Source organism: Amborella trichopoda, chromosome 5 (assembly GCF_054954075.1).
Source record: "Amborella trichopoda isolate Santa Cruz 75 chromosome 5, AtrichopodaSantaCruz75HAP2 v2.0, whole genome shotgun sequence".
Taxonomy (NCBI): Eukaryota; Viridiplantae; Streptophyta; class Magnoliopsida; order Amborellales; family Amborellaceae; genus Amborella; species Amborella trichopoda.
Window position 1 is genome coordinate 2628823 of NC_142340.1, and position 13943 is coordinate 2642765.

The 13943-nt window shown below is 37.0% G+C and overlaps 2 protein-coding genes across 4 annotated transcripts; one reads left to right on the plus strand and one right to left on the minus strand.

The window, feature by feature from the left end:
- Window positions 1-2688: 2688 nt before the first annotated feature.
- Window positions 2689-7466, minus strand: LOC18443334 (target of rapamycin complex 2 subunit AVO2). 3 transcript variants are annotated; one of them, XM_006853527.4, is made up of 2 exons: window positions 6502-7435; window positions 2689-3856 (listed from the first exon to the last, which is right to left on the minus strand). In XM_006853527.4, the coding sequence occupies exons 1-2, from the start codon at window positions 7075-7077 to the stop codon at window positions 3212-3214; spliced, it is 1221 nt and encodes a 406-aa protein (XP_006853589.1). In that variant the 5' UTR covers window positions 7078-7435; the 3' UTR covers window positions 2689-3211. The 3 variants fall into 3 exon arrangements, with proteins under 3 accessions (XP_006853589.1, XP_088722923.1, XP_088722924.1); XM_088866797.1 differs by lacking the exon at window positions 2689-3856 and adding an exon at window positions 5203-5792 and having other exon boundaries at window positions 6502-7466; XM_088866798.1 differs by lacking the exon at window positions 2689-3856 and adding an exon at window positions 5203-5550 and having other exon boundaries at window positions 6502-7458.
- A 2964-nt stretch (window positions 7467-10430) lies between these two features.
- LOC110008042 (uncharacterized) lies at window positions 10431-13698 on the plus strand. Its single transcript, XM_020673110.2, has 2 exons — window positions 10431-11503; window positions 13251-13698. The coding sequence occupies exons 1-2, from the start codon at window positions 10931-10933 to the stop codon at window positions 13605-13607; spliced, it is 930 nt and encodes a 309-aa protein (XP_020528769.2). The 5' UTR covers window positions 10431-10930; the 3' UTR covers window positions 13608-13698.
- Window positions 13699-13943: the final 245 nt, after the last annotated feature.

Genomic DNA, 13943 nt, shown 5'->3' on the forward strand with positions numbered 1-13943 from the left:
GTAAATCTCTGTGATCTTGTTGTATGCATTTCATGTTTTATTTCTCGTACTTTATTTGCCAAAAATTAACCCGTCGAGTTTAGAGCTTCCGCGCTATAAGAGCACTACAGGGGGAGCGACGAAAGCCGCACAAGATCAAATGGGTTGGTCTAAAGGACCAACTTTAGATTAAAAAGATTGTTAGGTGTTTTGGGTTCAGACAAGTGTTCGCAAGATCGAACCAGCCCTGACAACCGCCCATGGGCCGATTCTGGTTAGATAGGGACCCGGCCCAAAAAAACATTTCAAAACATATGGATTTCATGTAAACAATCCAAAGGTCCAAATTTGGACCGTGATATAATAAAAAACGATGAGGAAATTGATCATTAGGCATAATTTTCTAAACTCAAAATTGAGACCTTTACGTCGCAGCCCTAAATAGTAAAAATCGAGCACCAAATATGCTTATTTCAATCAAATTAGGATTGGGTTCATGTGAGGAACTTCCTGGTCTCCAAAAGGCCCAAATTTTGATTGAAAAATAATACAAATGAGCCCAAAGTCGATCGTTTGGCGGAAACTTTTCAACTCAGATCTAGAATACAGAGTTGCTAAAAGAACTAGTGTGATCTAGCCGAAGTATATAATAAATTTTTTATCTCTTTTTCAATGATTTTTCTTTTCTTCACGGTCTAGATCGCTTACAAGTAGTCATTTTAAAATATAATAACTTCAAATAAAATAAAATAAAAGAATACAATATGATCTCAAGAACTTGAAGCCATTCAAAACATTTCTTTTAATAACAAGAAAAGGCACAACCTATGCTTGGAAATAAAAGACACACTAAATAAATGTAGAAGAAACATAAAAGGGTGCCAGAGATTACCTTAACTGGGGTTAGTACACCCCACGCCGAGTCTCCTGCTTCTGATAGTACTCGGGATCTTTGATCAGTCTCTTGATTTCTCCTTCTTATGACAAAACCCAAACAATACATATCAATCTCAATCTAGAACCACCTACTTAATGCCTCAATGCTTAGGCCTAATTAAAGCCACTTGGCTTGATCCTTATGAGAGATATAAATCAATAAAGTATGGAGAAAACTACTAGCTAGGGATGATCGTTTTGCTGCCCACAAAATCACATAACCAAAACCAAGCTTGAGTTAGAACCCATGAGAGAGATTCAAGCTTAACCTGACCTAACTTGAACATAGGCCCCTTAGTATTGTTTGTGAAAAAGGGAGAGAGAGAGAGAGAGAGAGAGAGAGAGAGAGAGAGAGAGAGAGAGAGAGGTAGGCTAAGTGGGGCATGGTCCATTAGGTGTGTTGGAGAAGGAGAGTAAATTATATGGGGCGTGCCCCTTAGAGAGACTAGAGAGAGATATGCTAGTTTAGAAAGAGAAGATAAAGTAAGTAAGAGGTGTAGAGACAAAGGAGGAGAATGATCATTTTTATTGATTTTTCATGCATTAGAGTTTGCCACAAAATCATAGGAGCAAATCTTGACTGTCGATCTAAAGAGATTTGTGGGGTGAGAGATGTAAATTGTCCATTCCCTAGATCCATCGTCAAGATACTAAGGAAGGTTCTAGAACCATGTTCTCCCCTTTCTAAATCTATTCCCATCAAATAAGTTAAATAAAGAAATTATCTATTTACTTTATCTATTAGTAAATAGTCAATTCTTATTTTTCAAATCAAACCTTCTTGATTAACAAGATATTCTAAAACTCAATATTATTATTCCTTAATGCAAGTGGGTTTCTTTTCAAAATAGAAAGCCAACTAGCATGGGATGCCTCGCACCATATTTAGCAAGAAAAGACAATCTCCTATGGGTGGGGCATGCCACCCTTTGGCGGCCACTCATGTGCCCCACCCAATTGTCCCATGTGATTTAAATAGGCTTCCAATAATTATGGAGGGTCCCACATATTTTAGAAACATAAAAATTGATTTTTAGATATTTCAAACCTTTTAGTTTATTTAAAACTTTAGAAATGAATTTCTCTTTATTTATAAATTCAAATGACAAAATTAAAATATTAGAAGATTCATAAAAATTCAAATAGATATTCAAAAAATCAATAACATAAAATTAGTTAAATTTAATTAATTTTGATGAAAATCGGAACAGAATATGTATAGGATTTAATCAACATATAGGAGCACTCCACCTTCAACTGTGGACCACAATCCACATTATTTTTCTCAAACTGACCTAACAGTTCCCATGACCCACGGTCCACTGTAGAGGCACATGATTGGACTGCTAAAGATAATCAATGGATTAGGGGAATTAATCTCAGTATGTGGATTTTAAGTTCTCCCATAAAGACAAATCATGATCCGTCAGACCATGATGCAATCATGACTCTATAGTGCATAGGGGTAATCTCTCGCACAAGTACATGCTTTACATTCAAAGGTGGATTACCATCTCAGTACGGCTATTTATGTACATGCTGTGTAATGATACAACGATGATATTTTAGTCATGTCTTCATAGACTATTCATTATACACAAAGGTCACACAGTCCATCGGACCTCATCCGAACATACTCCGACCTCATTAATGGTTAACCCACTATACCTTCATCGGTTTCATTACTATGCTCAGGTACCTTGGGTTTTCCTACTCGGCTGACCTATCACGTCAAGCTTAATTCGAGTATCAGCAAATTGCATACGTCGAATATGGTCCACAATAGGACTACACTCCCGCTGAGTTTATAATTCATTTATTTACTTGTTTATACAATCTCTCTTAAAGCCTTTAAATACCACATAAATCCAACAATTGAAGCCTTAAACTCTAAAAATCGAGCACCAAAATTACTTTTTTCGACCAAATTAAAATCAGAATCTTGTGAGTAATTCTCTTCTTTACAAAATGCCCAAATTTTGACTTGAGAAATAATAGAAAACAAGTCCGAATTAAAAATTTTATTTTCTCTCTCTAAATTTGGTGCATGGATGTTTCCTGATTTGTACGTGGTATTATTCGTGTGTTTCGAATTGTGCACAAGGCACTCGTGAGTGTCAATTTTTCCACTGCGGGACTCAACAATGCCCTGGTTCATGACTTGTGGCGGTAATGGCGGAAATAACAGCCATTCCATGCTGGGGAACGTCTCTGTTTTCCTCTGGGATTCTAGCTCTGTTTTCTTCCGGGATTCTAGCACCGTTTTCCAGGGGCAATGCACTGGAATAGAAAATCTTCATCGCACGTTAACGTCGGCAACAACAGCCCATGGACGCGGGGGAATTCTAGCTCTGTTTTCCTCCGGGATCCTAGCACCGTTTTCTTGCGCGATTCTATCTCTGTTTTCCTCAGGGATTCTAGCACCGTTTTCCTGGGGCAATGCACCGGAATAGAAAATCTTCATCACGCACACTAAGACGAGTAGCAAGAGAACTGTGAGCACCCCAAGTGACCAAATGTACCACACCAGCCAACTATGTGCTCCGGTGTGTGGTATTACAACACGGGTTGCAGACATGAAAGCCACCAGCAGCATTGCCAAAGAGCCCCATAATATTCGTCTGGTCCACTTTGCTAGCTCCAAGAACGACGCGGGAACGAATGGTACGATGACAATGTCGATGACGAGAATGCTGAGTGATAGCATCAGTGCCATGGCATTGGCAATCACAAACACCTTGAATGCTGCGGTATGCACCCTGCTGGCAACGATTGCAGCTTGTCCGTCACTTTTGTCACGACTAGGAGGGCTGAGTCCTGCATTGAAGGCTGCTGTGGCTATCAGACCAGCCACCACTGAAGTGGCATTCCTAGATATCTTCAAGAAATCAATCCAATGCTTTTTCTCGTCTTCATCTTGTTGTTGGAGATACTCCGCGAGCTGCAAATATGGTGTGGTGTAAACAATTAGGATATTAGAGAAAATATAACCCTAATTCTATTTACTATATTATAATTTTAGCATTGGAAAACTTTTACATTGATTATCTTGAACATTATGGCTGTGAGAAAATAAAAAAGTATTTTAAGCTTTGAAAATAATATATATTGTAACAATCTATCTAGAGGGTCCATTCCACCCCAAAAACAAATAATTTCAAACGAAGAAACAAGTATTAAAATGAAAAATACGCAAGAGGATTCGGCATGGGTGGGTCCAGTTTATTCATGAAACAACAATGGCCGATCCGAATGAAAAATGGTCCAACTGAATTTCTCGTAAACTCAATCTTCTCTCTACAATAATTTTAGGATTGTATACATTGGGATTATTTGCCTTTGGTATAAGGATGTAACAATTACCTATAACCATCTTACGTGAAATATGATATGTGTCATAAACTTTGAGAAAGTTTTTCTATCTTTGAACTTGATCAATAAAATAAATGCCGCTACCCAATTTTACATCCAATGGTCAAAATTAATTGTAATCAGTTTGTACAAATAGTAATATTATTTGCTTTTCCAATCAATTTTCCCCCCTCTCTCTTCATTAAATATCAGCCGTATTTGGTTTTTTTCTGATATTTTATTATTTTTGCTTGGGCTGGGCAGGCTGAGTCCATCAAACTTCATTAACCTAGCGAGTCCCTGAACACTTTAAGAAACCCGTGATAGGAATATGTACTAGACCGGTGTTCAATCACACGAGCGGGTTTTGGATCCCAGACATGACATGGGCCGGTCGGAGTAAGCTGGAGTAACTTGGAAGAACCGTACATATGTTGGTCAGGCCAAAATTTATTAAAAAAATAAAAATACATAAAATAAATTAAAAAATGGAAATTATGTCTAGACTCTAGAGTAATATTAAATAAAACAACTAAATAAAGCTAAAAAAATAATAAAAAAGTGGATATTGATATAGGAAACCTGTGAACAGGGATATTTTTTAAATAATACATTAGTGCTTTGGAAATAATTTAAAAAGGAGAGAAAATGTAAAAATAAATATTCATAACCCAAAGGCTTTCCAATTTTTATCAAAATGATAGAGAACATAAAAAAAAATTACATTACAAATAAGTTTCTTATTTTTTTGAATTTTTAAGAACTCCTTAGAAACTTGACTGCAAAAAACAGGCTAAAACTTGACAGGATCAACCCGGTTGGGTTGACGAACACTGTACTAGACATCGAGTCCTATTGGTCGTCGTGTTCATTTAATATTATAACATGTAATAATAACCCCATGTAACATGCAATAAATAGGAAAAATTATAGATACGCCCATTTCAACTTTCTCAACATCCTACTTTGATTATTTTTTGTATTATACACGGCCGAAACTTCAATATTTTTTTTTTTTTTTTGTATTTACCCAATGCATTTTGAGATCAAATTACCCCTTTACTCGTTTTTACTTTTAGTCCCGAGACATTTACAGATCCTCTACCCATTTCTCTCCATCTCTTTCTCTCTCTACCCTCCTTCACTCTTTCTCTCTCTATCCTCCCTCACCGTTTGTCTCTTTCTCTCTCAACCGTCTCTCACTCTTTCTCTCTCTACCCTCCTTCACCATACACTGGTCCAATCACCAATCTCACCACCGCCGTCCGTCTTCATTCCTCCTCCCTTCCTCACAGAAACACCACAGCAAAGAAAACATTAATTAGAGAGAAACTTGGAGGGACAAAGAGAGATAACGACGAAGAGGATGAGGGTTGGGAGGTGAAAGAAAATGAGGAGGAAAAAGAGGGCAAAGAGGAGGAGGTTTGGCACATGAGAACAATTGACATGGCGGTGGTTTCCAGCAAGCTCAAGGGCCGCCGCCTCCTCCACCAACTCAACAGCGTCGCCGGAGAAAGAGATGAAACCTACGGGTTTGCCAGAAAAGGGGACGAGAACTGCTTAGTGGGGGATCTTCCCAGAAAATTGGATCAAGACTGTATTTTGGCCGGAAAACTCACATAAATTAGGGATGAGAAGTTCACCATTGTCAAAAAAGGGGAAGAGATTGGAGATTTTGCCGAAAAATTGGATGATTTATGAAGTGTTTGCTCCTCTCTAATCCATGGAAGCGAGCCTTCTATGGAGGCCAAATTTTCCATTGAAAGGAAAAAATGTATTAAAAGAATCTCTTGTGATAGTGGAAATAACAGGAAAAATGGTGGATCCACTTCCATCGAGAGTAGCAGAAGTGCTAAAAACAGTGGATTGGCCACAAATCAGAGTTACAGTGGCCATAAAAATGGTGGATTGATTGAAAATGAGATAAGAAATAGTGGAGAAATAAGCTGCGCCTCCATGTTAGAGATGAGAAGCGGTGGTGGAATTGGGGGAACTACTAATTTTAGTGGAAGAGTCCATTAATTTTGGTGGAGAAGGGAGCTGGCAGCGCAGCTAATTTTGGGTAAATAAAGAAAGAGAGAGAGAGAGAGTTCGGCGGATTGTACTAGCACGAGTAACCAGGACTAGCACGAGTTTTAGTACCACAATTTGTACAAACTTAATTACCAAAAAAAAGTTTTTTGCACAAACTCAGCGGACTCTTAACAAACTTGGCTGAGACAAGAACCAACTTACCTCAGGTCTTCTGGCAACGTTTACCAATTTCTTGACGGTGTTTCCATTGTTATCAGGTTGATTAATCAGATCAGTAAGATTTCTAAACGCCGGAGTCCTGAGAATGTCTCTCAAAGTCTCGAAGCGATGATATTTAGCACATAGAAGCAAAACCGTCTCACCCCTATCTGTCAAAGTTTCAGCAGATCTGGGAGAACGCGACAATATCAATGACAATGCGATGAAGTCCCCATTCATGGCCGCATAATGGAGAGGGGTCCTTCCATCTCTGTCCCTGAGGAAGCAAAGGTTGCTGTGATCGGCATCGAGAAGCACTCTGTACGCATCGAGGTGCCTGTTCGCTACTGCCAGATGCATGGGAGAGAGTCCTTGAAGGTTGATAGCATGAGCCATGTCCGGTCTATGCTGGAGGACCTCCCTCGCAAGGATGGGATCTCCGAATCTCGCAGCAACGTGCAAGGGAGTGTCTCCGGTGCCCCGCACAACTTCATGCAAGATGGACATGTCTTGGTTAATTAGGTCTCGGAGAGCAGCTAAATTGCCAGTTCTGCAGGCCTCATATAACCTCGGGTCCATTGCTCAAAGGAACCGCAAGGGATCTGACCTCTCACTCTTCCTCGGTCTCTGCTCTCCTAATCTCCTCAGTCAGGCTTTGGAATCATTGTTAAATTACTCATTTCCACTGAGAGCTCAACACGGATTTGAATTCTGGTTGTAAACAGATAAAGCTGTCTCTGTTTCGCTCTCTGTGTTCTCTTCTCTCTACTTGTATATAGAAGGGTCATAGGCTAAACAAGTACAGAAATAGGGAATGTAACATGATTTAAACAGCATGAAACAGTATGCTTCATGCAACCTGCAGCATATGTTTTGAACCATAGAGCTTTCGTCAAATCCACTCATGTCGTTCAGATGAAAAACCGTCTATTTCAACGGTGATATGCAATATATGTTTGTATGCTACATGCATTACAATGCCATCCCATGATACGACTCTCTCTTTTTTTTTTAAGTAAGACCTTGAAGGAGATATAAAGAGAATGCGTAGCGTTAGGTAATCACTATGTTGCACCCAACTGCATCTTCTGCAAATAAGGGATTGTATACGATGATAATGTTAAATAGGTCACAATTACTTATAACCATTTGATGTTAAATTTGATCTATTGGATGTGTCAAAAAGTTTGAAAAAAATTCTTTTGAAGTTTGAGTTTGGTCAATAAAATAATTGCAGATACCCAATCGTACATCTATGGGTCAAAATTAATGTGACCACCTTGTACAAAGATAAATGGTCTTATTCTATACTTTTCCATAATATCATAAGTAGGTTCTCTATCTTATATCATAATAAAATAAAGAAAAAGTTTATATAAAGCCGAGGCTCTAGACAATCAAATTAGAGCACACCTCAAAAATTTCACTAGAAGAGGTTATATTGATGCCCAAATATCTTCAAATTGATCATCTCGATATCATCAAGATGCATATATATAAGAAAAGAATGGATTTCAAGTTTTGGAAATCGCAGATCTTTTAATACATTTTTGGACCGTAAATTTTCAAGATTTCAAGTTTTTATAGATCCGATCGAATACACTATTTTGTAAGCTTTAAATCTTATAATTGGAAATAAAAATATAATTTAAAACTATCACAAAAATTTTCAATATTAAAACCACATTTTTAGACACTATTTGAAGGTACCACTTTGATTGTTTAGAGCCTTGGCTCTATACAAACCGCACCCATAAAATAATATCGTAGTTTCTTTCTCTCTATATCTATCTTAGAGGTATTGGGCAATGTTGTAAACAATAAGATATTGGAAACTTCGCAGGCATGGATGATCCTCATCTATTTTACTCCTGGTAACCTGATAACTCCCGCAAGACTTAGTTGTCTGGAGATTCTTTTCGTAATAGTCCTTAAACACATTATAGATTCTTTTTCATAAATATAATCTGTTTTATTTTAATAATAATAATTCAAGTGAGACCTAGTTGACTCGTGAGGCTTGTAATAATAATCAAACATATTATAGATTACTTTCATAATCAATTTTAAGGGAGACCAACCCATGATAGGAATTCATCAGTGCTCGTAAAATATTTAAAGGGAGTGGTTCACTCGTATTAGGTAAAAACCGTGTTAGACCCAACCACATCTTCTAAAATAATAAGGTAGTACAATTAAAAAATATATAAAAAATAATTTTCAAAATATAAGGTAACCGAAATACCCTTAAAAATGATGATGCAATTTAATCATTTTAAATTATTGAAAATAAATTTTTTATATGGTGCGCAATTGCGTTAGGCATATACACCCAAAATTTCAATATAATGAGATTTATAAAAAAAAGTTAAAATTAAAACAGTGCTATGTATTTTGAACCACTCGATGAAGATCTTGCAGTTGGGATTCCACCTATATTGCTATTCATTATAGCTGTTAAGTGTTCGAAAAGTTTATTTATATAGGAAAACGCTAACAAATACCGGCATCTATAATGAATAGGGATATAGGTAGAATCACAGCCGTCAGATCTTCATTACATGGTTCATAATACATATCACTATATAAATTTTAATATTTTTTTTTGAAATCGGATCACAATGAAACTTTTGATGTGCATACTAAAAAATAGTGCGAATAATTAAAAAAATATATAAAAAATATTTTTAAAAATATAAAATAACCGAAATACCCCTGAAAAATGATGGTAGTAATTTGGTCATTTTAAATTATTGAAAATAATTTTTTATATTTTTATATGGTGCGAAATAGTGTATGGTATATACATCGAAAATTTCATCTTAATCATATTTATAAAAAAGTTAAAATTAAAAATAGTGATATATATTTTGAACCACTCGATGAAGATCTGACGGCTGTGATTTCACCTATATTACTATTCATTATAGATATCAAGTATTCGAAAGGTTTATTCATATAGGAAAAAGCTAACAAATACCAGCAGCTATAATTGTGCCGGTATTATAGTATAACCCTTAATAGAGTTCTCCTTACTTGGATTTTTTTTTTTTTTTTACAGACTTTCTCCTTGCTTGATACTTTTTCAAAACATGATTGTATACAATGAGACCATTTATCTTTGGTATAAGGAGGTCTCCATTACTTATTCATTCAATGGTCAGGATTAATTGTGACCTTATTGTACGAAAGATAAATGGTCTCTTTGTATTCAATCCCATTTTTGCAAAAGTATACAATGAGACTATTTACGTTTTGTAATAGGTGGTCACGATCCCTATTGATCTTGACCGTTGGATATGAAATTGGATTGCTACATGTACTCCATTGACCAAGCTCATAGTTTAAAATAAACTTTTTCATACTTTGTGACTCACCAAGCTATCAAATGTCACATCGAATGACCTCTTTATACCAAAGATAAATAATGTCATCGTATACAACCCTGGTTTGAAAAATTATACAATGAGAGCTTAAATTTGGTACAAGATGGTCACAAATGTGAAATTGGGTTGTTGCATCTACTCCATTGGCCAAGCTTGCAATTCAAAAGAAATTTTATCAAACTTGTAACATACCCAAGCTATCATATGTCACATCGGATGGTTTTAAGCAATTGTAACCTCTTTTTACCAAAGATAAATGGTTTCATTAGATACAGTCCCTCGTTTTATTTTATAGAGAGAGAGAATACGGATGATGGTAAGTTTCTTTTAATATGTGGATATCCTCTCTACTTGTATTTTAAGAACTAAAGGGAAAAAAAATCTATATGAAATATGTTATATTCTAAAAACTAAAAGATGAGAAGATCTATATGAAACTAGGGCTTAATGACATACTTCACAACTATATTGAACTTGCACATTTCTAGGACATTGGTGCACAATAGTGAACTGTACCCCATTGGCTCCGGCGGAGACCACCAGCAGATTGGTACTTGTGTTCCATGGTGAAGTTGCGACGCATAGCACGGGACGGTTGGTCTCTTAAAATACGAAGAGACACCATGTGGCAAGCGAGCAAATATGAAAACAATAAATAATCTAAGATACAGAGAGAAATGAAATTATTAATCTAATTGGGTTTTTTCTTATTTTCTCTGGAAACAGGCGAAAACAAAAAAGAACAAAAGAAAACAAAAAGAGAAATGAAAGGGCGTCGAAAATTTTATTTGGCAGATGTCGTTGGAAGCTTTGAATGCACAAGTCGTAGAGACTCGGTTATACAAATTCGCATCGACTCCAGCTGTCTGTCTGACATGAGTCAACATGATTTTTGACATGAGTCAACATGATTTTGGTTCGACTCGTGTCAGGCGCATAGCACTGGAACGGTGTCCTTCTAGGAGTGCGGCTTACTTCAATGATTTACAGTCCATGCCTTAGCCATACCCATATACCAGAAGGGAGAGAGAGAGAGAGAGCGAGCCATGGACCACAGGTTGTTTTATGCATGCGTGCTCGATAATTATGTCGACTTCATGGAGCTAGTTAGGCAGAATGAGCGGATGCTAGACGAGCAAGTAGAAATCACTTTAGACACCCCACTTCATTTGGTGTGCAGGTTCGGGTGTGTGGAAATAGCACGGGAGATCGTTAGGCGAAGACCGTGCATGGCTTTCTCCCTGAACCGCAGACAGCAGTCTCCAATGCACATGGCTGTTGAATATAACCAAGATTACATTGTGAATGCCTTTCTAGGCAATGAACACCGATACCTGTATTGCCAACGTGATGGGCAGGGTCTAGAACCCATCCATCACATGGCCTCGAAGGGGCAAGAGAACATGTTGTTTGCAATCCTCCGGTCCTGGCCGAACTCGGCCGCGAGCCTCACCGATGAAGGCAGGAACGTTCTTCATCTGTGTGTCGTGCATGAACATGGTGACTTTATTATCGATTTGATCCGAGGTTTTGATCGTGTGCGCCAACTCATTCAGCAGCGCGATAATCACGGCGACACTGTTTTGGATCTTGCAAATAACTTGAATATGAGACCTGAGGTAAGAAATGCCATCCACATATTTTGTTAAGCTCGTACTCAGTGTTTGGATGCCATCCCCTCATCAAAGCAGATTGTTTGGATGAACCTAGTGTTTTAAAACGCAGATTGGAAACCAGTGTTTTAAAATGCAGATTGATCAGGTGGATGGTTTGGCCCACAGATCTATGTTGGATCTCTGGGTTAGGTTTTTTTTTTCCAAAAAAGAAAAAAATATATATGAAAAAACGGGTTTTAAGGTGGATACCATCCCATAGCCAGTTGGGTCTCCACCTATTCCCATCTAAACCAGCGATTTGGATTGAAAATCAGCGGGTTTTTAAAACACTGACCTAACCGACGAACTGTGGTGATTTCTCCAAAATTTCCCGGTTCAATGGGGAACTATTTTGCTGAAAATTGGAGTCAATAGAATTTTTTAAAAATTAGGATTTTCCTTTTTTTTTTTTTACAGAGAGAGGGAAAAACTAGGGGCAAATTTCAGCCACTTTTAGAGAGAGATGAAAGGGGGTGGATCTGCAACTCCTAGTCATAGAGAGATGAAAGACGGGTATGGAACTACCTCCTTGAAAAAAAGAGAGAGAGGGATGAAAGGGGGGAGGATCTGGTCCCTTTTTACTTTTAACCGACAAAGGGAAGAGATGAAAAAGGTCCATATCTGCGGTCCTTTATAGAAGGAGAGATTCAACACCCGAGTCGTATATGGGTACTGGTCTCCGCGCCTGGCTGATGCGTGTGTCCCGAGACTCGCATGCTTTTGAACACTGCTTTCATTCACCAATCTAAAATTACCTTACCCGTCACGTTTATTTTTTTAAAAACTGAACTCGGAGATTATATATTTACCTTTGGTATCCAATGAGACTATTTATCTTTGCACTGCAAAGTGGTCACATCAGATAAAATTTGATAATTTAGGTGTCTCATAAAGTTGTTAATATTTTTTCAAATTTGAATTTGGTTAATAAAATAAATGCAGCCACTTAATTTCACACTTAATGGTCAAGATTAATTACGACCACCTCGTAATAAAGTTAACTAGTCTCATTCTATACTTTTCCATAAAATTAATTTAGTTTAATAATTCTCATGGAAAATTTTAAGATTTACGTGAAACATGGGAGGAGATAAATAGCACTCAGCGTTATGAGGTGTATTAATTAATATAAATACATGGAAATTGGGCGAGAATGCCTAGTTTGTAATATCATGATTTTATTGTTTGGATTGAGTGAGTCATGACTAATTAGGCATGACTTGGGATCCAGACCCTATCTATTGTCCTTAATTTTTAGGAAAATTTTGTTTAAAGTTTCAAAACTCCTTACAAAACATCACAAGTAATATTACGAGGTTTATTTTTTCTAATTTTTATTTCACTTAGGATCCTCCTAAGAAATATCTTAAAAAACAAAAACTATGATGGTCCCTATTTTTGGTTCAGATGAATAACATTTAACCTACCCTATACAAGTAAGGGTACTCCCATCATTTGATCTGGTCCTTCAACTTGGGTTAAATTATTGGTCAGGGTTTCTAACACGGAATAAGAGCAATTTTGGTACTCTTGGGTATAAAAATTTAAAATAAATCCTTTATGATTTTGTAAGCAGTTTTGGCTTATTTCAACCTTTTTTAAAAAAAAAAAAGAAAAAAAAAAACAACAATATTTTCGAACACACGTGACCATGAAGATATCTTATTACATTGCCAATTATCAGCCATACGCCATCTTGTGAACTGTGTAGTTGCTGGAAGAACTGCAAAGGTTGGCAAATGACATGGAGGATGATATGGAGCCCGATGAGAGACTGAATGAACCTACTACCACTACGAAGGTTTTTGCATTAACATTTACGATGGTCTTGATGAAGTTCGTCGCTGAAGAAGGGATCTTCGAAATTATCATCGATGATGCCAAGTTAATAGTTGCCGTTGGCTGGGTCATCCTCATCTTTTCCTGTCTGGTTCAGACAGTCAGGGCAATGAATACACTGCTATGGATGTCGAGATATGCACTCAATTTAGGCATTATCCTCATTTTGACGGCCGTCTTTTTGGATTTCAAGAACAACCTACTGACAGATTATGGGATCAGTTCGTAATATATATGGGATGTGGTTCATCTTGCTTGTGGTTTATTGCCATCCCCAGATGGCGAGAATTATAAGGTAATTTGTCAGCATTAGCATTTCATGCATTTTTCTACAATTTCAGTTGATGATCCAGTGATATATAGATATCTAGCTTTCTGGAATTAAGACAAAAAGAAATGATTTAATTACCAAATGCTGTATCTCTTAGGTGCATTTTGATAAATTTCTTGATAACGTACGATCAAAATGGCATTACGGTATGATCAATATGGCCATTAACCAAGACGTACAATCAATTTGTTGAAGAAGATGGAAAGAAAGTTGAGGCGTAAAATTCATTGATTA

Bases quoted from the DNA above. Each gene is read 5' to 3' on its own strand.
- LOC110008042 (XM_020673110.2), top strand. From the start codon at position 10,931: ATGGACCACAGGTTGTTTTATGCATGCGTGCTCGATAATTATGTCGAC. The intron at 11,504-13,250 runs GTAAGAAATGCC...TGAACTGTGTAG, and splicing joins ACTTGAATATGAGACCTGAG to TTGCTGGAAGAACTGCAAAG.
- LOC18443334 (XM_006853527.4), bottom strand. From the start codon at position 7,077: ATGGACCCGAGGTTATATGAGGCCTGCAGAACTGGCAATTTAGCTGCT. The intron at 3,857-6,501 runs GTAAGTTGGTTC...CCATATTTGCAG, and splicing joins ACGTTGCCAGAAGACCTGAG to CTCGCGGAGTATCTCCAACA.